The sequence below is a fragment of the Penicillium chrysogenum genome (genome assembly GCF_028827035.1).
Source record: "Penicillium chrysogenum strain IBT 35668 chromosome Unknown utg000001l_segment0_segment0, whole genome shotgun sequence".
Lineage (NCBI taxonomy): Eukaryota > Fungi > Ascomycota > Eurotiomycetes > Eurotiales > Aspergillaceae > Penicillium > Penicillium chrysogenum.
This window is the reverse complement of record NW_026622749.1, coordinates 474,450-499,873: the sequence shown is the minus strand read 5'-3', so window position 1 is coordinate 499,873 and position 25,424 is coordinate 474,450. Positions and strand designations below refer to the sequence as shown.

General features: G+C 48.9%; 8 protein-coding genes across 8 annotated transcripts; 4 read left to right on the top strand and 4 right to left on the bottom strand.

The window, feature by feature from the left end:
• Positions 1-598: 598 nt before the first annotated feature.
• Positions 599-1,309, top strand: N7489_000203 (DUF202 domain-containing protein; the record flags this gene model as incomplete). The annotated part of the gene is made up of 2 exons (XM_056705958.1): positions 599-690; positions 889-1,309. 2 exons carry the CDS (start codon positions 599-601, stop codon positions 1,307-1,309), a joined length of 513 nt encoding a protein of 170 aa, XP_056570260.1.
• Positions 1,310-1,688: 379 nt separating this feature from the next.
• On the bottom strand, positions 1,689-2,660 carry idi1 (isopentenyl-diphosphate delta-isomerase IDI1; the record flags this gene model as incomplete). Its single annotated transcript, XM_056705957.1, has 3 exons — positions 1,689-1,924; positions 1,986-2,324; positions 2,423-2,660. 3 exons carry the CDS (start codon positions 2,658-2,660, stop codon positions 1,689-1,691), a joined length of 813 nt encoding a protein of 270 aa, XP_056570259.1.
• Positions 2,661-4,047: 1,387 nt separating this feature from the next.
• Positions 4,048-5,738, top strand: N7489_000201 (putative FAD dependent oxidoreductase; the record flags this gene model as incomplete). Its single annotated transcript, XM_056705956.1, has 5 exons — positions 4,048-4,175; positions 4,227-4,352; positions 4,415-4,679; positions 4,745-4,891; positions 4,941-5,738. 5 exons carry the CDS (start codon positions 4,048-4,050, stop codon positions 5,736-5,738), a joined length of 1,464 nt encoding a protein of 487 aa, XP_056570258.1.
• A 2,565-nt stretch (positions 5,739-8,303) lies between these two features.
• N7489_000200 (uncharacterized protein) lies at positions 8,304-9,511 on the bottom strand (the record flags this gene model as incomplete). Its single annotated transcript, XM_056705955.1, has 3 exons — positions 8,304-8,418; positions 8,475-8,548; positions 8,600-9,511. The coding sequence occupies 3 exons, from the start codon at positions 9,509-9,511 to the stop codon at positions 8,304-8,306; spliced, it is 1,101 nt and encodes a 366-aa protein (XP_056570257.1).
• Positions 9,512-10,959: 1,448 nt separating this feature from the next.
• On the bottom strand, positions 10,960-11,754 carry N7489_000199 (uncharacterized protein; the record flags this gene model as incomplete). The annotated part of the gene is made up of 4 exons (XM_056705954.1): positions 10,960-11,373; positions 11,449-11,512; positions 11,590-11,624; positions 11,695-11,754. 4 exons carry the CDS (start codon positions 11,752-11,754, stop codon positions 10,960-10,962), a joined length of 573 nt encoding a protein of 190 aa, XP_056570256.1.
• Positions 11,755-12,915: 1,161 nt separating this feature from the next.
• Positions 12,916-13,987, bottom strand: N7489_000198 (uncharacterized protein; the record flags this gene model as incomplete). The annotated part of the gene is made up of 3 exons (XM_056705953.1): positions 12,916-13,207; positions 13,263-13,805; positions 13,860-13,987. 3 exons carry the CDS (start codon positions 13,985-13,987, stop codon positions 12,916-12,918), a joined length of 963 nt encoding a protein of 320 aa, XP_056570255.1.
• Positions 13,988-14,689: 702 nt separating this feature from the next.
• On the top strand, positions 14,690-19,602 carry N7489_000197 (ubiquitin-binding serine/threonine protein kinase VPS15; the record flags this gene model as incomplete). Its single annotated transcript, XM_056705952.1, has 3 exons — positions 14,690-14,903; positions 14,959-15,079; positions 15,129-19,602. The coding sequence occupies 3 exons, from the start codon at positions 14,690-14,692 to the stop codon at positions 19,600-19,602; spliced, it is 4,809 nt and encodes a 1,602-aa protein (XP_056570254.1).
• A 2,403-nt stretch (positions 19,603-22,005) lies between these two features.
• On the top strand, positions 22,006-24,816 carry N7489_000196 (DENN (AEX-3) domain protein; the record flags this gene model as incomplete). The annotated part of the gene is made up of 2 exons (XM_056705951.1): positions 22,006-23,406; positions 23,467-24,816. 2 exons carry the CDS (start codon positions 22,006-22,008, stop codon positions 24,814-24,816), a joined length of 2,751 nt encoding a protein of 916 aa, XP_056570253.1.
• Positions 24,817-25,424: the final 608 nt, after the last annotated feature.

Here is a 25,424-nt window from a genome sequence, read left to right as displayed (position 1 = left end):
GATATTTCAAGAAGGCAAAAAGCGAGGTGAAAAGGCGGCTCAGAGCTGGATGCGGAGATGTATTTGTAATACCACCAATACGAATGGTGCGAGTTCAGGGATTGGTATATTTTGTAATTTACTGTAATTTGCAGAATTACCCCCCACAAGACGATAATGCAGACACAAGGTTCACGTAAGGAGTATGAGTCAACTCTTTGTCTGGAAGTACGAGGTCCATGGATGATTGAGAGCCATTCTATGGATGACTTACCACTATGCTGTCCATGTAGTAGGTAAGTATAGGATCCTTCTCATCAGGTCGGATTTGTTTCAATAACCGTGTCGCTACATGTACAACCTTGGGTGAGGCCCTACATAAAAAAAGGTATACATACGAGAACCTGACCCTAGTCATCCTACCAATAGTGTAGACGCTGGGGCTGTCGATCATCAGATTCAGATCTCACTCACAAGAACAAATGAGAAAGCAATAAATAACCATGACATCATTCCGAAAACAGTATAGAGCATCACATGACCAGACGCAGATGGGATGCTCCCCAGGTTTTCTCCAGATTTCCGCGATGATCGAGCTTCAAGTATCAGACCTTTCACCATGTCCCAGACGGTGACACAGAACGGGGTTGTTCGACCCCCCTTCAACCCTTTGATCAACCCAATACATTCTAAGCCGGTCCTCGTGGAAGAGTAAGTCCAACTGTCCAGTTCCGTAGAAGTGGCCGGAGCGCGAAATGGCCGGAGAGGAAAACACGTTGTCCGGTGGCTTGATCCCTTACATGATGCCGTCCTTCGAAGTCAAGCCTGGCATGTTCCATGGCCATGATTCCCACATGCCCCACTCCACATTCTACCCCAGCAATGACAGTCCAGTTGACAATCTCGAAGACACGTCGAGTCCCAACGCCACATATTCCTCTCTCGTCCTTATTTCGGCGCCCTCCTATTCGAAAACAGCTCTTCCGACGCCCGCGACCACTGCGCCAACGAGCGCACTTTCCTTTCATGGCTCCGTCTGTCCATGTATTTGGCCGTGGTATCCTTGGCCATCATCATATCCTTTCATTTCCGTGATCAACCCACCAGCCTAGAGAGACGCATGTCCTTGCCGCTCGGGATCATTTTCTGGCTTTTGAGTTTGACCTCTTTGGCGAATGGATTTGCGAATTACTCGCGCACGGTCAAGAAGTATGCGCGCAAGGCGGCTTTGGTGCAGAGTGGCTGGAAAACGCAGGTTATTTTTACGGTCGTTGGGACGGTGATTTTGGGCAGTTGCATTTTGTTTTTGTCGACGGATCCAGCGCAGTAATGGTCATGCTGGGATCTTATTTCTCGATTCTTCATTAGCGCTGGCGTTGGCATTACTCTTGGGCATTTTGGTTACTTGTTACATCCGTTATTGATTATTGTATTTATGTCTTGACCAGATCTTACTGGGACCACTGTGGGAATACTCTCAAAGCACAACACGAAGAACATCAGAACCAAGCATTGGGTATGTGTTGATTTCCTAAAAGTAAACCGAGAGGGTAAAAATATCAGAAGTGATGTCGTGACAATCGTCTCGTGTGCAGAGGTATATTTCCATGAGTCTCGTAAAGGAAGCGGGTTCGCCCCGAGGAATGCAAAGATGATAAAAACAGACCGAAATGGTACCGAAATATGCAATATACTATGCATCGGGCTTTTTACATTCGACGGATGTCCTGCTCGTTCTTGTACTTATCCAGGGCCGGGGTACCGAGGTGGCTCCACCACTCAAACAGCATGGAGTTGCAGATAAGCTTGAACCACGGGGTGAATTTCAAACCGGGCTGCTCGAACATTGCCTTAAGCTCATCAGCTGAGACATAGGTGGTGTCTCGGACCTCGTTGGGGCTGGGGCTCAGATCGACATCGGCCTGGATGAAGAGGATATAGTCCACTAGCAGAATGTCAGTGTTTCCATTTAACAAGTCAAATATAAATGGCACCATGCAACGTACCCTCGTGTTCACCCCACTTTCCATCACTGGGGGCCTTGTAGTGGATCCTTGTGAAGAATTCGAACTTGTCCAGGGGTACTTGCTCTGCCTTAATTCCCAATTCGTGGTTCAGTTTGCGCTGCGCAGCACGCTTCACGCCCATTACGGCAGCATCCAGCTCAGATCCAGTCTCGCCGGGAATTCCAAGGGGGTGTGAGCAGCAGGTGTTGGTCCACATGTCGGGGAAGGTGATTTTCTCGGTGGCGCGCTGTTGGAGCAGAAGACGCTTATTGGAATCGAAAAGGAAAACCGAGAAGGCGCGGTGAAGGAGACCCTTATTGATGTTGGTCATCAAATGGCCTATGCAAATGCATCTGTCAGCGTTCTATCTCGCATGCTGTGCCCACTACCCCGCCATTCTGTATCTCTGCGGGTGATTATGGGGTCGTGGAACGTACAGATCTTCTTGCTGGCGCTTCCAATGGGCCGGTCATTGTTGTCCAAAACAATGCAGACCTCATCCATTAGGCGGACCTGCTCTTCATCGTAGCCCTCGAGTTCGCTGCCGCGCGCAGCATTTGTTTGGCTTGTGGGGAGGACTTCACGGGCGAGCGATGTATCGACCTCGGGGAAGAGAGTGGCGACATTTTCCGCCGTGATCTCAGGCGGACTGGTGATTGTCGTTGTTGCACTCATTTTGGCCGAAAAGTGAAGTTAAAAGAAAGTAATCTGGATCCCAACAGAAAGAAATCAGAGGAAATGCGGCGTTGGGTCAAAGGCGGCAAGGATCGGCAAATTTGCCTTCTCCGTTGTTTGCCTTTATCGGGAAGTTCCAGGGGAACTACCATAACATAACTACTCCACTAAGTTCTATCGACTATCTCTACTTAGGGATTATAGCTGGCTATTGCAATCATCAAAATTGCGTTCATGATGAGGCCTACCAGTGCACGAATGACAGATGCCGTATCAATTCACACTACCAAGACATCATGTGCGTCAAGATAGCATCTTTATCACTTCAGCTCAAGGAGACTAGTCAATTTCTCCAATTCTGGAACTTCCTCTGGCCCGAGATGGCCCAGCTTCTCCCGTCGAGTTGGTTCATTCAGATCGAATACAGGCTTCTCGGCGAGCGAAGTCACCCGGGTTCCGTGTCTGGGCTGGAATCCAGCTTGCGTTATGGATCATGATGCTATCGAAGAATAAGCTTAAATTCAAGAAGTTTTCCAGGATACTGACTTAGCGGTTATTCCACGATGCACCCGGGCGTGGACTCCATTTAAGCCGGACCTAGATATCACTGTTCTCATTCATAAACGTCATACAGATATTCCAAGATCACATCACTCTCGGCCTTGTCAAGCCCAACGATTCGGTCTCGCCCGGTTCACCCACATGCCTTCCAGCCTGTGCCTGTATGAATACGGGCAATGCTTGCGCTCCATATATTCAGGGCCGGCCTCCAGGCTCTCACGATCGAGGTATGGGTGAGCTAACCATCGCTGAGATCAATCCTGGCTTTTCCCAAGCATTCTCGTGCAGGCCCAGGAAGACCGATGGTGTCTTTCTTGGGCACTGCGACGATGCGTGAATCCATTGGAGCTGGAGCCATGTTAATAGAGAATCTTTGGAACCTTTTGATTCCTTTAGTTCTAATCGATACAAAGCCTGTACTATATACATATTTTAGAAAGACTTGATTGCTTGATTGATCAAAGTTGTACTTTGCCTGGGTTGAGCACATCATCACCGTCAGCCATTGCGCCTTTTGTCGGCCATTGTCAATTTTAGTTATTCCCGGTCATTGTCATCCCCATACCCCTCTTTCAGGGTTAATTCGATGTATATTGTCCAAGGTGTTCTTGCTATGTAGTGCCACTGCAAGCGGGGAACCTCCGATTTCACAATCCGCGATCAAAATCACGATCATTCCTAATGCCCGACTCCCATGCCGGTTGTTCCGATAAGAATTGCGATATATCACCCCATGTTGTCGTTTAGAGGGCCCATAAGTGCAGAGACAATCCATCTGGACACGGATAGGCAATTTATCTCTTTTATTTTTCCCCAAGTGGAAACCATGAGTGGCTCTGTTCGAGTTGCTGTTATTGGGGCTGGTATCAGCGGAGTTGTCACTGCTGGGCATCTTCTGGCTGCCGGGATTCAGGTGATGGTTTTGGAGAGAAACAATGCAGCTGGTGGAGTTTGGTGAGAGCTTGTGTCTAGTTTGATCTGGACCAATACGCTGAGACATTGTAGGCTTTATGATAAGCGTACTCCCATCGAAGCACAGTACCCATCGCCGAGACCGTCTGCTTCACAAGAATATGTGAAGGACGGGAGGGAAGACAACGAAAGAAAGATCTTGCTTCATGCACCTCCAGGGTAGGTTTCAGGTCTTCTTCTCTTTTCTCCTTTATACAGTAGTCGTGCTCACCGTTTTCCAGGCCTTGTTATGAAAGTCTCACGAATAATGTCTCGACCCCTTTACTACAGACGAAACTCAACGCATGGCCTGAAGGGACTGCCTCTTTTGTGAAGCATCATGTACTCAAGGAATATATACAAGACACGTCGAAGAAGGCCGGTGTTGATGATATAACCAAGTTTGGCGCCCGAGTCAACCGAGTTCATAAGGATGGGCCAACATGGACAGTCCACTGGACCACTTTGAGTGAAGATCAAAATCCCATCGAGAGTTCAGAGTCTGCAGTAAGTTCTCATCTCCATATAGTTCTTTATATTCATTTTCGGAAGTGGTTTTGACCGTGCCCTAGACGTTTAATTCGGTTATTGTTGCCTCGGGTCATTATCATACGCCTCTCATCCCGAATATACGGGGTCTACCTGAAGCAAAAGCTCGATGGCCCGAGAGGATCTTCCATTCAAAGTCCTTTCGAAGGTCAGAAGTATTTAAAGGAAAGGTGAGAATGAACGCATTGTAGTATTGACACTGGACTGACTAAACTACAGAATGTTCTATTGATCGGTGGCGGCGTTTCTTCCCTCGACATAGCCATTGAAATCAGCGGAACCGCAGAACATGTGTATCAAAGCACTCGAAATGGTGCCTTTGACCTCCCCGAAAGTGCACTTCCAGAGAACGCCTCGAGAATCGCCGAGGTCGAAGCATTCGAATTCTCCACGTCGACATCCGCAAACACCGAGCACTTACCCTTAACCGTACATCTGAAATCCGGGAAGACCTTGCACGGTATAGATGCAATTATTCTCTGCACAGGATACCAAATGACACTTCCGTTCCTCGACGAATACAACGATTACAGCGTGTCTGCCGCCGAGGCAAATGACAGGGTACTTATCACAGACGGCACTCAAGTCCACAACTTGCACCAAGACATTTTCTACATTCCAGATCCCACGCTTGCGTTCGTCGGAATTCCGTTTTACACTGCGACTTTCTCGCTATTCGAGTTTCAAGCTATCGCTGTCACAGCCTTCCTGTCTGGAGTTGCGAAGCTTCCATCTTCTACAAGTCTCCGGACGGAATATGAGAATCGCGTCAAAGAGAAGGGGCTTGGACGGAGCTTTCATTCACTCAAGGACCAGGAGCAACCTTATGTTGAGGAGTTAATTAAATGGGTCAATACTGGAAGAGCTGAGCGTGGTTTGTCTTTGATTGAGGGTCATACTAAGACCTGGATTAAAGAGAGAGCGGCTTTGAGTGAGAGACTTAAGTTGATTCTGGCAGGGAAGCTTCCTCGGGCAGATATTCTCAAAAGTCCATTGGAAGTGGAAGTGACTGCGTGATGTTGAACAAGACAGCGTGAAAAAACATCGCTATAGTACCTTTGATGTAACATCTTCATCATCTCGAGCTAGGTAACCATATCAGATTATTCAAGTGCTATTATCAAGTGTAAACTGCCCCAATTAGCCGACTGTCTACTTGGATCCTTCCAAGGTTGGATACTCTGCCTCAGGCAGGTAGGACCTTGCTCCTTCCCCGTCTCTTCCTCTCTACGCCAATATCTCACGAACTGGGGAAAGAACTAAACAAGCAGCAGCTGTTCTCTCTTTTCCGAAACGTTTTTCACAGATGCATCAGACATGTTCTTAGGGAATCTCCTTATTCTAATAAAAGCACTATATAGCTTGAGCTCGGACACTGTCCGAACTGTCTGGTGTGATGAGCCGTAGTAGCCCATGTGATATGTGACTGGATGTCTATGCCAATATCCATAGCGCAAGATCACCCAATCGGATACCAATTTTGTCATGATCCTGAGACAAAATCTCAGCAATCCAACTCATACTCCGTAGACATCTGACATTTACCGATCTGATTGATAATCAAATCGGGATTATCCCTGCATATCCGATGCTAGCATAGATCCTCAATCAGCGAGAGAGCATCCACCTTGGATTGTGTGAATTTTTCCAATGTCCAAATCTACTCAGGGGTAGGTAATAACAGATCGATAGGTCTAGGCCGTGTGTGCCGACTGTAAAGCCGTTGGCAGTACTCAGTAGTGTTAGTGGCGCTGGTACTAGTGATGGAACAACCGGACACATTCCCCAGATGAAGAGCGACAAACTATATTGTGATAAACCTTTTCAAATTGGGAGAGCCCGAGAGCCCGAGAGCCCCATCACAAAAACATTGAGACGGACCAGGATTTCTTTGTTCCTATTCCTTCGTTCATTGCGGATATTGCGGATACGTACGGAGACAGAGGGTATACTCCGTAAAGATCGGCAATGATTTCTTTTAGGCACGGTCCCTTTTGTTTTTCCCTTTCCTTTTTTTAGCTTGAGGCCATAGCTTCATGGAAATCATAGGGATCTGCAAATTGGATGTCATAGAAATATCGTGCCGAGACAGCTTTTCATCAGCTATCTCTACCTACGGAGTACCTACGGAGTCAATGTACTACCTTTTTTGCTTTGCTCAATACGATCATCACCTCTTTCGGGACAAACGGGAAATTGGTTGCCGATAGTGTCCTAAGTGCAAAGGCCTCACCTCTCAACCGGAGAGCCTACTCCGTCTCGTGCTAGATAATACTGGATCTTTCGGGCCCACTCCAAAATTCTCAGGGGCAGGATCACGGCCCCGATATTTGAACGTGTAAATCGTACTCCGTATATTAAGCTAAAAGCATTCGGATGTAGTGCACAGATTACGGAGTACGGAGTACGGAGTAGTTTATGATGGACCCATTTTTTAGATAGGCGAACAGACGCGATGTCTCCTCCGCGGCTGCACCGGAGGCACAATTCCAAATGGCCAGTTGTCTTTTCGTCTCCACTTAAGACGACTAGCTTCAAGGAGCAGTGGAGATAGGGTTGAAATTGAGAGGGCAATAATAATGTGATTTATTATCGAAGGGCATAGAACTACTATATTTTCCGTCTATTTTCCGTCTATTTTGACTGAGCAAGGATTAATAGATTGCAGGAGGTCAGGGCTAATGTGAGACATACCCTACATGTATACGGTGCGATGCCTATTCCTCCGTAGACATTTTGGATTCGCGCTTTTTTCGGGATTTGCAAACTTCGAGAGTAGTGGACTCTGTACTCCGTAATAGCTCAATAAAACTAAAGAGAGTTAGAGTTGTTTCACCCTTCGATCGTCTGAATGTCGAAGATCCCTCTTGGTTTTAGCGTGTGATTTGGCGTTCCTGGGGTGGAGCGCGGCAAGAGTCGAGATCCAACGGGCCTCGGGGAGTCGGAAAAGAAGGGGAAGGGGGAAATTCCTTGGAAATTGGAGAAATTGGACTTATTTCCACATTCTTTTGGGCTTGTCTAGCGCGTTGGTAGTCAACCTGCATTCATACAATATGTCCATACATGTGTACAACATATGTTGCGAGATTCTGATCTTCAGTCTGTCCTAAAGTCCATGTCGATCTTGAGCTGCAGATGCCGTGATACTGGCTGTTACTACATAATATTCTCGTTACCCGCGCGCCAGCTCATGCGGTTGCATGCAAATGGTATCACATTCAATGGGAAATATATACGTAATATATCAAGTTGTAGAACGAAATAAATTGAAACAATGCGAGAAAAAAAAAAAAAAAAAAGACCACCTGCAGTACAGTAATTCAAAATTCCAACCAAAATGCATCGTAAACAAACCGACAACGCCAAGGAAATGGACTTCATGCCATGTGGGATATGTCAATCCCAATAGGAATCTCGCATATCATGAAGCCCAGTAAATAAAAGCAAGAAAATCCAACGTATCTTTGACCAGCAGACCCCATGGCAAAACTATGCAACCCGCAAGAATCATAGCCAATGTAGACGATATTTCCCTCCAATATTCATGTAGACATGCAAGCATGGGATCAGCTGTCTGTGCTGTTAGCTAGCTGAGCGGCGGTGGTTCGACGCTCGCTGGCGCGGCCTGGGCATAAGCGAAGACTCAGCCTGGCCGGTAGACTTGCCGGCGGTGCGGTGCTTCTCTACACAATAATGTCTATCACATATTAGCACAGTACACATCCACCGAGGACAGATGTTCTGGGACCTTACCTAGCCAGACTGTCATGGCGACTGAAACGCCGGTCGCAAAGGTCACAGCTGTACTTCCGTAGCCCGTGATGAACCTACAATCCTCGTTAGTACCTGTTCTTGGCTCCTTTGGTCTTCCTACTCACGGTGTTCAGGTGTCTTTTGAGATCAGAGCTTCGCCCGAAAGACTTGTGGCAGATTTCGCACGGATGGTTGTTCCTCCATTCAGGGTTGTGCATCTTTTGGTGCTCCTTGCAGTTGGAGCGTCGGGTGAACTTGGAACCGCAAATGGGACATTCCAGGCCGCTGGCAGATACTAGCCTGTCATTTGATGAGCCGCGTTCTCTTCCGCTCGGGTTGGTGACACCATCGGTCCCTTCACACGCTAGAGATTGGGACACGACGTGTCCAGTGTTCATGCCCTGTCCAGGGGATCCGTCGTATCCAATCTCCTCTCCCATCGGCCCAAGGTAGGAAACATCGTTGACTGACAATAGGGGCATCGTGGAGGGCATGCACGCATCCGGAAACACACTCTGGCCCCACGGTCCTGCGGCGCCGTTCGCTACAGTTCCCGGAGGAACATCCGATGGCGTTGTCGGTCCCGAGCAAGGCGTCTGCATCCACATATCGGTCATCTGGCCCGGGAAGACGTTCTGGCCAGGGACAACATCCATGGTGGAGTTGTAACTGGGGGACGCGCTCATCGTCGTGGGGCTGTAGAGCCCCAGTGAAGTCTCCGAAGCACTGTTGACGAGGCCATTATAAACTGGTGGGTAGCATGCTGCGCCGGAATACTCGTCATAGGATACAGCGAAAGTGGGAGTTGGCGCTCCAGGACCTAGTTGCGGTGGTAGTGTAGGCGCGGGAGGGAAGACCCTCAGTTGACCGAATGCATTCTCGATTTCGCAGTGGGAAATCCCCAGACCAATAGGGGAAAGGCCTCCCTGAGACGAGGTAGAAATGGGAGAAGAGTATACCGAGGATGTTTCGCGAGACGGTACATCCTCTCTTCGCGGGGATGTGACTGAGGTGGGATGAACTAAATTCCGATTCATGGTGTAGAGAGCCGGATTCAATAAGACAGAATAATAAGTGTATTCCCGTCAAATAACCAACCAAAGGGCTAGTCTATATCAGAGTGAACGAAGGGCGAAAAATCAAAGTATATATAGTAAAGGCCTTTGAGTCAACAGCTTCGCTGTTGGTGATTGACAGCGGCATACATCGGTGGCTGAGAGGAGGGTAGTGGATAGGGTATGAATTCATTGGAGAAGAGCTTGCGCCGCATCGACACCGACAAATGTTGAAGATTCAACGACTTGACGCCGTCACAGACAAGGCAGATTTGGAGAGGAAAGGGTCTGTAATTGCGGTGGAAGAGAAATTCGGGTGGGGGGCATTAAGGGCCGGGGGCAAGGGTAATCCGGACGAGATCGATGGCAGTCCAGGTCTAGCATATGGGCACTCACAGAGGGTTAGCTCCGGAGAGATCAAGATATACTACTATCTCAATAGGCAACTAGGGCAAATCATTGCATTTTCAGCCTAGTTTCGGGCACTTTTGGAGATCGTAATACCCGGTAATGAACTGATAGGTACATAAGAGATATATGACGATGCATAACGGCGGCTGTTGGGTTTGTCTGGAAAAGGCTAACCATCCCTTTCACCACCGTTGGGCTGGTCTGCCCAACCGAGACGTGTCCCATGCAGGTAGTAGCCATACAGAGACATCAGCAGAGCCCGAGTCCCTGGATCGGCTTGGCGAGGTGCATTGGGGTGTGTGTGTCGAGGGCCTATTGACCATGAGCACAGCCCGCATAATGCTGAGACGGTGGGGAATGGTATTTTCTGACGAAGTCCCGAATTGGATGATGAAGTTGATCAATATTTCACGAACTGAACTAATTATCGTGACCTCAGTGGTATGCGGGCCAGCCCTTCCGAACCGCTCGATCCCTTTGGCTTCATGTATACCATAGCGCGGAAACTCCACATTGACTCCACAGGTAATTGACGCGCCCCCGGACAAACCGTCTCTATGAGATATCCGAATTCAACTTCATGGCCATGATGATCATGATCTAATTACTCGCTTTTCCCCCTCTTGTGGATCGAACATGAAATTGATTGGAAAGGAGAATCAATCTTGAAACGCCAGGGACAGGGGGGAAGCCAAAAAAGAAAGGAAAAGAAATAGGAGAAAAAGACCGAACCCCGAAAAAAAAAGCCACCAAGCCTGTTTGGATTAGGCTATTAATCGATATGGTTGTTCACAGGAATATCGAACGGTTTTTTTGGAGTCAAAGTGGCTCTGCCACTAAACTGACCCGACGTCGACTAGCGCCTCCAGTCCCGCAGGGGCGTGCGTGGCCCTAAGCGCCAGGGCAGTGACCCCTCTACCGCGCCGTTCTTTTAGAACTCCGTCAACTCCGCAGATTAAAAGTCAGTGCGGAAAAGACGGTAAACACGGTAACTTGCAAATTCTGTTGTTAAACCGTAATCACTTTTGCTGAGCAATAGCCTCCACTTGAGTTCGTAGTCGCTCTATTGTGTCGATCAGGTCCGCGAGTTGCGGTACTTGCCCGAACTGCCCCATGTCTAGCTCACGCGCGGCTTGCTGATCCACACTGGGTGCTTTTCCAGGGCCTAGGCGATTTGTTTCAACTAAGGAGGGGTGGTGTGGGTCCTGACACCTTGACTCAGTCGGGTTTTCAGAAGTTCCTTGATAGCGTGCCGACATTGGGCCAAGTTGACTGCTCTGTCGTTTTGAATGTTGCCATTTAGACTCGTATGCCCATATCAATGCGACAAACGGGAGGTGTGTGGCTCGAAGCAAGACAATGCGTACGCTGCGAACTGTTCCGGCAGAGAGAAAAAGCCGCATGGGCCGGATACAGAGGAGGGGAATAAGATTCTGCTCAGTGTTAGCTTGGAAGTATTCCAGAACATACAACGAAAGATTCAAGTCGAGGATCAGACGCTAACTGACCAGGGGTGGCATGAAATATGTCAGTCGTCGAGAATTGCTGCTTTCTAGGACATAAATGGCCAACCTGATTGGCTTGTCAAAATGGAATTTTCCATGGGGCAGTGCCAAAATTCAGAAGAGCAGGGATGTCTGTATACTTACTGGAAAAGGTATTCTTCTCGGGCATGGCGCATCACCTATCACAATACCGGAGGAAATGGAAATTAATCGGCTGCCACACAACTATAGTAGACCATATTTACTCACCCCTTCAAGGCTCATGCTCATCAAACTAATCAAGGATGAGAGAATGAGAGTATTGGTCATTAGAGCGAAAGTAAGCCTGTAAGTCATCCTAGCTGTCAGCATCTTTTTCATCCATCGTCTTACGAAAAGAAATCTTAATGCGTGGAAGTTGCAGCAGATCCCCGTGTGCTCATGGCACCTCCCCCAAAGGGGGACATGCAACCAAACGTCACTTGCATATTAGAACGTGATCAAAAGCACATGCGACCCTTTTTTACTATGTGGCGCAATAAAATCAAAGAAAAAGTCAGGGAACTCACATCAAGCCATAGCCGAAGATGGGGGAGATCTAGAAAAATTAGCGTGTAAGTCAACTTAACACGATAGCCAACCATTTTGCCAATACTCCGGGATAATGCGATTTGAGCTGCAGGACAGCCGCCTGGTGCGCAGACTTACTTCAGACGCGGTGTCCTATCATCCAATCAATTCAGCCACTGTCAGTGCACATCCCTAAACGGGAAAGGAGACATGAACCCACTAATCCAAGAACGCTCGATCTGTTTCAAACGGTCAGTAAAAAAAAAAGAAAGAGCGGTCTCAACAGGGATTATTTCACCGTACCCAAAGAACACTTTCACTAACAAATGTGACATTGTGCTGAGCGACAAGCGGTCACGGGCGAGCATGGTAAATGTGGTCAAGAACCCTGCAGCGGTTCAGTAATTTGGCACCGACATTGATTCACTGGGTATGTGCTTAGCCACACTTACCAATATACAATACTACCACCACTGGGAAGAACCTGAAGAATGCTTTCGTCTGAAACACATCCTCAATCAGCCTTGGGTCCCAAAGCCAACCCAAGCAAGGATTAGGGGGACATCGCACCATCTCTTTCAATACTGGTATCTGTTCATAGCCACAATCAGTTAATCTATTTAAGTATAGGACAATAATGTTGCATGCAGGATCCACTTACTAGACTGCCGAAGTATGAATTCAAGCTCACGAGTGAGCAGATCCTGTTCATTCCGTGTCAGCCCTGTCCTCCCAGGATGTTTCCACGAATAGCCATGCCTCGGTACAAGAAATAGAGCCTCCAGGGATAGGATGTCGAATGAGAGCTCAATAATGGGGTTGTCGCCCTTCGCTAGCCCGATGACCCCTGTGGTCTCCTGATTAGTCGCATGGTTGACACAGATGACCTGCTAACAACGAGCCGCAAGGCAGAATGAGCAATCAGTACTCACTTGTTATGACAAATGCTATCCCAACACCAATTATGCTTAGGTTCCAGAGACTCCAGAAATCCATTTGGTAGAAAATGACTCCTGCGTCAATTATTCCACTCAATTCATCGTATGCAAAAGCAACGATCCACACATACATCACCGCCTCGAAGATGCCAACAGCCTCTTGTCTCCTCTCTACCAGGACTGCGTAGTAGAGAAAAAGGAAAGATATGAAGAATGCTGCTTCAAAGATTTTCCGATACAGAGGTACTCTCAGGCGCGAGTAAGGATCAGCCGTTCTAATCGAAGAAAATGGTCAGTATGTCTGCAAGACTATTGCTTGTTCTGTCTAACCTTGCGTTGAAAATATGAGGTTTCTTGGTTGAATTGACTGTCAGAGAATCCCAGAAAACGATTTCGCCCTTCCAAATACCGTCAACCACTCTTTGCACAACTCGTTGGCTCAGAAATCTCTTTGCATGAGCAATCGTTGCAATCTCCAGTGCATTCAATCCGAAGAATCGGGAATATCTATGGGCGGCATAGGTTTCATCATCTCGGTGTGTATCCTGCGAGGCTCCGGATAACTGTGTCTCTGTGGTTCTCTTACCGCCAAAAAGACGATAAAAAGAAGAGTCTGGCAAGAGAGGAGTGGTCTCTTCCGTCTGGCTAGTATCACGTTGAATAGATTCCAGGCCAGGGTTACCTGCTTCCGATTCAATGATATTTGCCGAACCGCGCCGCGGTGCTGGTAGCTCTTCCAATAGAAATTCAATTGTCTCGCGCTGGTTCAGGTGACACAGGAATTGCCAGGCAACAAATTCGCAGGCTGCACCACGACTCTCATTGAGTCCCCAATCATCCTCGGTGGCAGTGGTGAAGTCCCATTTGAGTATCCTGGGTTTATTGATCAACCAATCCAGTTCCGCGTCCTCTTCGTCGTGAACTTACATCAATGCCACAATGATAAAGGGATTGTGGGTATCATCTGCCAAAGCATGGACCAGCTGTCTAAGACGGTGTCCTTGGGATCCATACAGCATTTGTTCAAACGTGTAAGCCATATCACCCACGGCCATGCTAATGAAGCTATAGGGGGGCTTCGTTAATTCTGTTTAATCAAAAAGGCAGGCAAGACTTACTTGTACAGCTTAGGAAGTACATCAAATAGCGGTTCATTGGTTTCGATCACCGGAATTTCCGTATGATCCATGTGTGAATCCATCTGGAGGAGTTCTACTTCGATTAGCGGGTCTCCCCGTGGCCGCCAAAACCAGCCACATACCGACGTCAAACGTTGAATGTTGAACGTTCCAAAGTTGATTCAGGATTTGATTTGTTTTTCAATGTATTTGGCTGTTTGTTTGTTTTTTGTTCTCCTTTTTTTTTTCATCTAGCGTATCTCCCTTCCGGGATAGGGCAGAACTGCAAGTATTAAGGCCGAGGTATCGACGGAAGGTCCATGTCGTTTGACCAGTGGGGTTTCAATTGGCCACAAATAACATGGCAAAATGACCTTTTTCAGTTTAAGATAAAACAATTCAAAATATTTAGTATGTAATAGGAAGAATTGCAAAAGAGAAAGGTGACGAGCTGGAGGTTGCCAACGACATCTCGCTGACCGCCTTGCGCACGTGTCGACGCGTCTAGTGACTTCATCGGCTTCAACTCGACTTTCATTATCGCATAGCTCTCCCCAATCATCTCCATCTAATTTAATCGATCTCTGGCTCTGGATAACCACCAAATCTCCAAAAGGGAGATGAGGGGCAGTCGACACCATGGGACAAGGCTACTCCCTCACAACCCTGTCCGCGGGGTCGGCGGGGATCGATGTGCCTGAATTAGCTGACCTGGTGTATGAAAAGTCGATGGGAGGTGGTAGGTTCATGAAAAGCATTCGCGCACGGCAGCCAAATGGTCTGGTGATCATCAAGGTTATTATGAAACCGTTCCCAACCATGGAACTGGAGCCATATATCAAAGACATTACGAGTATGTTTGAGTCCTTTCTACTATTATAAACTTCTAATATTCATGTCCACTTCAGGAGAACGAAAGCTCTTGGCGGATGTGCCGAATGCGCTAAGCTACCAGAGGATTCTTGAGACTGCCACGAGTGGATACCTTGTGCGCCAGTACATGCACAGCTCTCTCTATGATCGGATGAGGTATGTCTGTCGCAGCTGTTGCAGCGAATGAAGCCTGACATGAATATAGCACACGACCTTTTATAGAGCATATCGAGAAAAAGTGGATTGCCTTCCAGCTGTTGTGTGCTCTCCGAGATTGCCATTCACTGGATGTCTACCATGGTGACATCAAAACTGAAAACGTTTTGGTCACCGCCTGGAATTGGCTGTATCTTTCTGACTTCTCGTCATCCTTCAAGCCCACATTTCTCCCGGAGGATAATCCGGCAGATTTCTCTTTCTTCTTCGACATCTCCGGAAGGCGAACCTGTTACTTAGCCCCCGAGCGCTTCTCTGTTGCCGGGGAAGAGCCCAGTGAAAGCGGCGTCAACTGGGCAATGGATATCTTCAGTGCTGGCTGTGTCATTGCAGAGCTCTTTCTCGAAGCGCCGATCTTCAACCTGAGTCAAATGTACAAGTATCGCAAAGGAGAATACAGCCCAGAACACAGTCAAATAGCCAAAATCGATGATCCGGACATTCGGGAGCTGATTCTACATATGATACAACTTGAGCCAGAGTCTCGGTACTCAGCAGATGAATATCTGAATTTCTGGAAGGGCAAGGCCTTTCCGGAATACTTCTACAGTTTTCTCCACCAATACATGTCCCTCATGACCGATCCTTCTTCCGGGCGAACAAATGTGGATGCAGAATCAGCCAACCGAGGGGAGGCAGATGAGCGGATTGAGCGAATTTACCTAGACTTCGATAAAGTATCTTACTTCCTCGGTTCCAACACCCGTGGCGTTGGGGCTCTGTCTAATTTGCCTGTCTCCAAATTGACAGGCAACACTCTCCCTGTGAGGATTGATCTTCCAAATGGTGAGAGTCAAATTTCAGCACCGCAGTCACAGCCAGAGGAGGGTGCTCTGATTTTCCTAACACTTGTGGTATCCAACTTGCGAAATACAGCCAAAGCATCGGCTCGGATCAAGGCCTGCGATATCCTTCTTGCATTTGCAGAAAGGTTGTCAGATGAAGCTAAATTGGATCGCATTCTTCCATACATCATGGTCTTACTGACTGATCGGACCGATACTGTCAAGGTCGCTGCGATCCGCACCTTAACCCAATTACTAAAAATGGTCCAGGTGGTCTCCCCAGTCAATGCCTATCTGTTCTCCGAATACATATTCCCAAGGCTCCAGCCATTCGTCGCTGCCTCCAACAGCAAGCCAAGTGCCATGGTGCGTGCGGCATATGCCTCATGCATTGCGTCTTTGGCCCAGTCGTCCTTGAGATTTTTGGACATGATCCAAGCATTGCGTTCCGATACCCGTTTGGCTGCGATGATCCCGGTCGGCTTTGAGCCCCGATGGACTGAGGATGCCACTTATCACAATCTCTACGACGTGGCTCGGGTCGATCTTCTGGAATACTTCGAAGTTCACACAAAAATGCTGCTGACAGACCCGGATGCATCAGTCCGGCGGGCATTTCTGGGCTCTGTGTCCAGCCTCTGTGTCTTTTTCGGAAATCTCAGAACAAACGAGGTTGTTCTTAGCCATTTGAATACGTACTTGAACGATCCAGACTGGATTCTGAAATGCGCGTTTTTCGAGGCTGTCATCGGTGTCGCCACCTACGTGGGGAGCCTGAACCTGGAGCTATACATATTGCCGCTGATGGTCCAGTCCATGACTGAGCCTGAGGAATTTGTAGTTGAAAGGGTGATTCGATCTCTGGCAGCTATGGCTGACTTGGGTTTATTCCAGCGATCAACAACGTGGGATCTCCTAAACACGACTGTTGGATTTTTGGCGCACCCGAACGCCTGGATTCGTGAGGCAGCAGTCAAGTTCGTGGTAAACTCCGCCAAGTTTTTATCAATAGCGGATGTTCATTCTATCCTGACTCCTATTATCCGGCCTTTCCTCAAGATTAAGATTGTTGTCTTTTCGGATACCAATATGCTCGATGCACTCAAGCGGCCAATGTCGAGGAGCGTGTATGAGATGGCCTTCCTCTGGGCTTCCAAATCAGAGAAAGGTGTTTTCTGGAAGTCGCCAAGTCGCGATGGCATGTTCAGCTTGTCTGAGCCTGGATCATTTAGTCCACGCGTGGGTCAACGGAACTCTTCCCTCAATATGGCCGCTCAATCAAGAAATGATGAGGATGAACAATGGCTTGGTCGGTTGCGAAACCTTGGAATGAGCCCTGAGGATGAATTCAAGCTTCTCGCACTCAAAGACTACATTTGGAGGGTCTCATTACGGCAATCGAGAGAAACTGATGTCCATGCAACCCCACCTGTGAACGACATTGTCAGTTTAACACAACATGGCGTCAAGCCCCAGACTGTGTTCTTCGATAAAGAAATTAAAGACCAGCCGCGAGGAATCTCTTCGGGCGCAAACGATGGCACCGTCGATGATTCAAGGCCGAGAACAATCGCAGATGCTTTGCTTGACGCTTCCACAACCATTGAGCGAATGCCCAGTTCTCATCGCAAGCACTTGCGGTCGAAAAGCCAACTTTCCAAAGAAACAAGACGTGCATCGCACGCTCCGATCTTGGATGGAAATGACACTTCTTCGTTATCATCATCTCCGGTAGCATCATCGCCTGCCGGGGGACCTGCATCTCGTCCATTGTCCCCTCCAAATTTCGATAATGATCAAAGACTTTCCAGTCGCCGACCGAGCCCTGGACAAGACGGCTCATTGGCATCGGCTAACGCAGACACCAAAAGTCTATCCGATCGTGTACATAAAAAGTCTAGCGCGATGAGTTTGTTGAGCCGGAAAGACACTGCCAAAGCCTACGCTGAAACGGGCACAAGCTCCGCAAACGCCTTTGGAAAGGTAGACGCACCGGTCCAAAGAGGCGGCACACCCCGACCATTGACACCATTACTCTCAACCGAGCAGAAAGCGACCCAAATAATGCCGCAGAAATATCGTGCACATCATTCATATGGGGGCAACGACCCTGCGGTTCTACGACTGCTAGACAACGTCTTCGAGGAAAACTACCCGACGGACCTATTTGACCTAGGTCCATATGTCAAAGAAGTTGACACCCGCCAACCGATTCGCAGTGCCACTGATCAAGAGCCGAGTAAGGTTTGGAAGCCCGAAGGGAATCTGGTCGCGACTTTTGGCGAGCACAGTGCGCCAATCAATCGTGTCGTGGTAGCACCAGATCACTCTTTCTTTGCTACCGCATCTGATGATAGCACGGTAAAGATTTGGGACACAACTCGTCTTGAAAGGAACTTAACTCCTCGATCGCGTCAAACTCACCGTCATGCAACAGGCTCGCGCGTGAAGGCTTTGACATTTGTTGAAAACACCTACACTTTTGTCAGTGCGGCCACTGATGGCAGCGTCCATGCCGTTCGAGTCGACTATCAGAAAGCCAGTCAGACGGCCGTCCGATATGGCAAGCTTCAAATTGTTCGCGAATATCAGCTTCCCATAGCCGAAGACGGATCACCCGAATATGCAGTCTGGATGGAGCACTTCCGTGACGAAGGGCAGTCCACCTTGATTATTGCGACGAACACTTGTCGCATCATTGCGTTGGACATGAAAACCATGCTACCGATCTACACATTGGAAAATCCCGTTCACCATGGAACTCTAACTACATTCTGTTGCGACCGCAGACACCACTGGCTATTGGTCGGCACAACTCATGGGATCCTCGACCTGTGGGATCTCCGCTTCCGCGTACGGTTGAAGGCATGGGGTCTTCCAGGTTGGGGCGCTATCAACCGGATCCAACTACATCCCGTCAAGGCCCGCGGACGCTGGGTCTGTGTATCCAGTAGCGGTAGCCACGGCAATGAAATCACAGTGTGGGATATCGAGAAGTTCCGCTGTCGCGAGGTTTACCGAGCGACCCCACTAGGTGTCGGCACCAATGGCCCCAATGGCACTCATCATCCTTCCCGCACCCCTCACGCTTACCCGACCCCTGTTGTGCCAAGTGACTACGAAGCGTGGCGGGTCGACAGCGACCGGCCAGAAGGGATGCTGAGTCGCTTTGCAACAAACGGCCCTGAACCAGGTACCCCATCTTCTAATAATCCGGCCGGCGATCGACTCGGCATCTGGGCGTTTGCGGTCGGCCTCAATGCCCCTGGCGAAGATAAGGACTCCAACACGAAATGTGGGTACATCATTTCTGCAGGATGCGACCGGAAAATCCGGTTCTGGGATCTGGCTCGGCCGGATCTCTCCTCTATAGTCAGTGGGTTAGACGTCGTCTCAGATGGTAGTGCCAGCGGCAAGCCATACTATGAGCAGTCCCAGCCCGGCCCCAGTCTCCTGGTTACCACCGAGCACCTCCCTAGTTCGTCCAGTACTGGCAGTTCTCGAGATACCAGGAAGGGAGCCAGTCCAAGACCGCCGCGTAGTACCGTCATCAGCCTGCAGCAACAGATGTTGTTGAAGAGCCATCTGGATATTATCCAGGATGTGACGGTTTTACGTGTGCCGTATGGTATGGTCGTCAGCGTGGACCGCGCTGGTATGGTGTACATCTTTTCTTAGGCTTTCTTAGGCTTTCAATTTATGATATCCTTGGAGTATGGAATTCTACTCTATCTAACATGAGATGTTTTCGAATTGTGTTTCGCGCGCGTACAGTGTAAAGAGGTTAGTCACTAAGTACTTGGTACAGTAAAGTAACTGCATCCTGCGTCTTTTTATAGGTATTCTTCTCTAGACGGAATGCCGAAATATATATTAATATGGCTGCTACTCCGCACTCCGTACAAAGTACATATCTCACCCCTCCCCCTACCCCTATCATGGATACGTAATATAGAAAATGGTTAAATGGTTAAACCACCGAAGCTATTGGTAGCTTAACAGTACTCAGTTATATTGTGCAATATAGTATTCCTAGAATATCTATTCACAATATACTGCGTAGATAAACTCCATTCCGGAGATTAAACCCTCTTGCCACCAGGTCCTAGGTACCTGGGCAAAGAGTACCGGATACCTCGGCCCATGCGGGTTCCAGTTGCATGAACTAAGGTACCGGATACTACGCCTATTGGTACTAGAATTTTGCTGGGGAGAGCTGTGGTGTGGGTCCTTGCGCGAAACATTGGTGGGTCGGATTTTGGATCGACAGGCCAGAGACCCTAATGAGGCTTAGAGTAAGGGGAACGGAGGATTCTGGAAAGACTTCGGAGGGAATTCCAGGAGATTTATATTGTACGGAGCCCTCCGGATGGAGTAAGCACTATTAAATTAAGCTTGCATGAGGTTTCTGTTTATTTTAGAATGTTCAATGTACTTCTCCGTAAGTACTACGGAGTAGGGAGTAGAAAGGAACGCATCGGTTATCTACAAATAGAATGGGAATAATAAATAACGCATAACCTTAATGGGAAAGATTTGGAAAGTAAGATTGACAATTTACCAGAAGATGGATGGGAACAAAGAACTTGCTCTATAATCTCGGACATAGGAACTCTCCGATCCATATTTATACAGAGTAATGTACATACAATGTACAAAGTACTAGTACGATATCGAGAGTACGGAGTGCATAGTACGGAATGAAGGGTGTTCGCCAGTGGCCCTATATATTCAATGGCTGGTCCATGCGGTCTTCCCATGTGCGATCTTGAGTCTTCGCCAGATCTCTGCCGTTACAATGTATATACATGTACTCCGTACTCCGTACGTAGTTCCTTACCACATGGATCCAGAACCTTGCAAAATCGTGCGTGAGGGGCTCATCCGGGAAATGAGATCTCCGCCGAACCTGCCAGACTGAGTAGCTCGGTAGCTTAGCTTGCCCGCTTTGACGGGCTAACACGAGTCCGGTAGAGTTTGGGAGGAGAAACTGGGAAATGGGAAAGGGAAGAAGAATTGGTATAAGTATTATACATAGGGGTTTATTTTATATTGCATGTACCATATTTCTTTTCTAAAGTGTCAAATTTTTAACCAACATTCAAACCTTGGAATCCTCTTCAGGGGGTCAAATAGCAGGCCAACCACGGTTGGAAGATCGAACAGATGGGGACTGGTCAGGGGAACGGACCAATCATGTAAATCCGTTTACCCAGTTCGGACGGGTAGTCAGACGGGATATCCATGGCTCACGATCTTGGAATTCGGCCTCAAATGAAATCAGATGAAATCAGATGATCGGCACGGTAGGGATATCTACATATTTGTCAAAGGGAAAGTGGTAAAGTGGTTGAAGTGGTTGGTGGGCTCCCTAACTGCTCGCAGGCGAAACATAGGAGCTTTGCATATATATGATCGCACTGCAGATTACCGAGGGAGAGGATATGAATTGAGTATCAAAGTTGTCTAAAAGTGAAAAAGGTGGAACGAATAGATCAGAAAAAAAATTGGCGAAACCTAACGTCGCCAACGGTGCTTGGATGTATCATTTCTATCTCTTTCTTTACTACTCCGTAGCATAATAATATTATACTATCCTGAAGAAAAAGATAAAAAGACAAAAGCAAAAACATGAAACAATAAATACAAACATAGATACCACGTCTGTTGTAAATAAAATACAGTACGGCTAATTAAAGTGGAGAGAACTCCTTTGGCCTTAGTCTTTAATTCCCTCGATTCTTCTTCTTCTCCTATTTGTCCCCCTAAACCCTCCTCTTTCTTGGGTTCTGTTTTTCAACTGCATAAGTTGGATGCACATGGCGGGTGTGTTCTCGAGTCTCGAGTATTATTGAAGTTTCACCCGGATCTTCTTACACTCTCTACAATATCTCCCCGACTTTCCTTGATCTTGGGTAAACCCTCATTTCGAACTGCACTCTAGCAGTGCCTCCATTCCTCCATTCCCCGATTTCTACATTCCTATATTTCAAGGAATTCCCAAACCCGGACTTATCCAACTCGACATACTCTTTTGAACTCGACAATACTCGACCCGAAATATAAATCTACATCGCAACAATGGTCCATTCTCTGCGAGATCATGGGTCCTTTGTCCGGCCATCCACTCGGGATCGGCCTACGACACGCGGCGAAGGGGAAAATTCGCTGGTCGTTCCTAGCCGCACGTCGTCGTTGCACTCGCGCATCACTCAACCTATCCCGTCCTCACTCAGCATCAAACCCGCTCAGCGGACACCGAAAACACTCACTCATGCTTACATGGTATGTGGTGTCGGACGCGAACCTTCACAATGGGTCAAGGCGCCTGCTCCCGCCCAGGGTAAGATTGGCCACATGAAGGGAGCCGTCGGTCAATTCTGGCTCCCCGAGATTCTGGGAAGTAGCCCTCGACTAGAGCAGGACAACGAGATCGCACGAGCCCTACACTCGGCTATGCGAGCATGCTTCCCTCACGACGTGGAGATCTGCACCGGCAAGAGCCAGCCTCACTGTGCACACCACGCGTTCGTCTTGCAACAGGACTCTTCTCACACTCTATACGGTATCGCGCTGCGCGTTTGGTCCCGTGCCGACGAGAAGCGCGCAGAGACAATCCGCGAGCTGCGCAAGAAGACGGAGCCGGACTTCTATGATAACCCTGACGAGACCTACTGGATTCCTTACTGCTTGAGCTTCCTCTCCCGGTATCCCCTCTACGATCTGCTGGGTGACTACCTTCGTGGCATGTGGATCCACTGGAACAAGGCCACCAACCTGTTCCACGCAGAGGAGGTCTCCCGTATCCTCAGCTTCCCAGCCCCGCGTCTTAACGACTTGGTCCGCATTGATATGAAGGATTACGCCCTGTGCTATCAATTCCCCTCGTCGCCCACCGGCTTCCAGAACTTTGCCATGTGGCCATTGTTCACTTGTCTGTCCATCCCCAACATTGTCGGCGTGATCGAGGCTGCTGTCTCGCCTACTCGCCGCATCATTTTCGTCAGTCACTACCCAGCGATGCTGACTGTCGCTGCGGAAACCATTCGCTACTGCGTTCGCGTCTACGAGTGGAGTGGTCTGTACGTCCCAGTGGTTCACGCCCGCCACGTCAAGGAGCTGGTTCAGGAGCCTGGTCCCTATATTCTGGGTATCACTGCCGAGTGCCGGACTTTGTTCAACGCCCCGTCTGATGCTCTCGTGGTCGACCTCGATCGCAACTTTGTCCTCACCTCCAGCCCGCCCAATGTGCTGAACCAGGGCCAGCGCACCAAGTTTATCAACCGCATGACCCAATCCCTGAACGGAGATGTCTCGCCATCCGGTGTGCCCCAACACCTGCGCACTGCCTACGCTGGCGGCAAGCTCATTCCAGCTGGCCAGATCATCGTCATGAGAGGTGAGGTCGAAAGCGTTGAAGAACCCCAATGGTGGAACCAGGATGCTGTCATGGGCGTCATGGACCATGTTTGCGAGAAGCTGGTACGTTTACCCACCTCAATTGTCACTAACCTCAATCAAAACTAACGTTCTATCGATTAGGGCCGCAACACCGGTATGAAGGCCATCTTCGGTGGCTCCGTCAAGAAGCCCCTCATGACCAAGGTTTCTATGCGTCATCTCAATGAGATTGTTCGTGAGCGCAACCAGTACTCTCGGGATGCCATGGAAGCTTGGCAAGACTTCATCAACCTCAAGGGCAGAATGGACACCGAGCTCAGCAAGGTCACCAAGCGCAACAACTTCTTGGTCGAGGAGCTCGAGACCTGGAAGCAGCAGTTCCTCAAGTTCCAGGCGTTTGCCGAGCAGCTCACCAAGGAGACCTCGGAGCTTAAGGTCAAGATCGAAAACCACAAGCGCGAGAGCCGTCGCCTCACTGGCCTTATTGACCAACAGAAGGATGATGTGGCTCGTCTTACTCTGCGCCTGTCTGGTACTGAGAAGCAGCGTGACGATGCTCTCGAGGCACTCGTCCTTCAGCAGGAGATTGCCGAAGAGCTCGAGCGTGAGCGCAAGCGCAACCAGAAGGAGATCTCTGCCCTCACGCACGCTAACTCGACCCTTTCCCGCGAGCGCGAAGATGCCCAGCGCGTTGTCATGCACCTGCGCAGCCTTATCAACGGCCAGAGCCACCACATGGAGCACATCGTCCGCTCCATTGGTAGCAGGTCGGAGATTACTGAAATGGTCGAGCAGGGCTACGAAGACGCTCCCGAGGAGATCAAGGAGGATGTGTCAGTCGATGAGTCGAAGGAGTCCGTCAAGACGGCTAAGGAGGTCAACGGTCAAAACACTCTGGTAAATGACATGAAGCCCGAGCTAGAGCAGCATTTGCTGAACATCGGCAAGGATCACAAGACCCTTGCGCGTCTCAGCATCACAGATGTCGCAGACCGCTACCTGCGCGACAAGACCGATGCCATCGCAGATATCATCCGCAGCATCAGCGACCAGTGTGCCGCCGCCGTCGAAGGCCTGCACCTGGCCCAGGACGCCGAGGATCAGCAAGACGCCGAGATCTCTTCCAAGAACGACCGTCTCGGCTCCGACTACGACAACCTGGAGGACCGCTCCACCCGCGCCCCTAGCGAGATCAGTGACGCTGACAACAGCTCTCTCCACCCGGACAACCGCCACTCCAGCATCCCCCCGACCCCGGATCTGGTCCACAACCGCTCCAGCACATCTATGTCCATGGTCAGCAGCTCGACTTTCCCCGAGCGGTCAAGTCAGCAGTATGGCCCCGGCGATATCCCGACCCGGATCGTTGAGGATGATGATGAGCACGCTCACGAGACCGAGAACGTTGACGACCAGCAGACTGAGCGCGGCACTCTGTCCAAGCAGAATAGCGAGGATCTCATGCGGCCCACTACCGCACGGGTGATTTAGATTTTCCATCAGCTTTTCAGGTTAGATGACTGAGACGATCTTGTTTGTGTTTTTTCTTCTCTTCTCTGTCCATTCCTTGTTCTCCTTCTGTTTGGCGAGGCCTTTCCCCCTTTTTCTTTCTTCTACTTCACCTGTGCAGTATCCTGAATACGCACATACGCTCTGGTTGTCTGGCGTATTTCTCGTCGTGTCGATTATTTTTGATCTTCATTATATCCACCCGACCGTCTATGTTTTTCTTGTCCAATAATTTATGGTCCTTTTGCCTCCCTGGGACTTGTTTTCTCTCGTTTTTCTTTTTCTCTTTGCCCTGTTCTTCCCCCGAGGAATTCATTTATTATATGTCGTGCCGTCTGGGATGGAACGGCTTGATATGTTTGATTTGCGCTCATCTCGAAGAGCCTTCCACTCTGCACCCCCTTCCGCACTGTCTGCGGATTATATTTCCTATTTATCTACAGTCCTTGATCTGGATTGATCCGATCTACAAGGGTTTATATAGCTCCCTCTCTAAAATGGATTCTGTGAAATTGAACTTTCCTAAAATTCCCACAAGTTACACACATCGTAGCTAAGCAACTTCAACATGGAGTCATGCAGGTCAAATC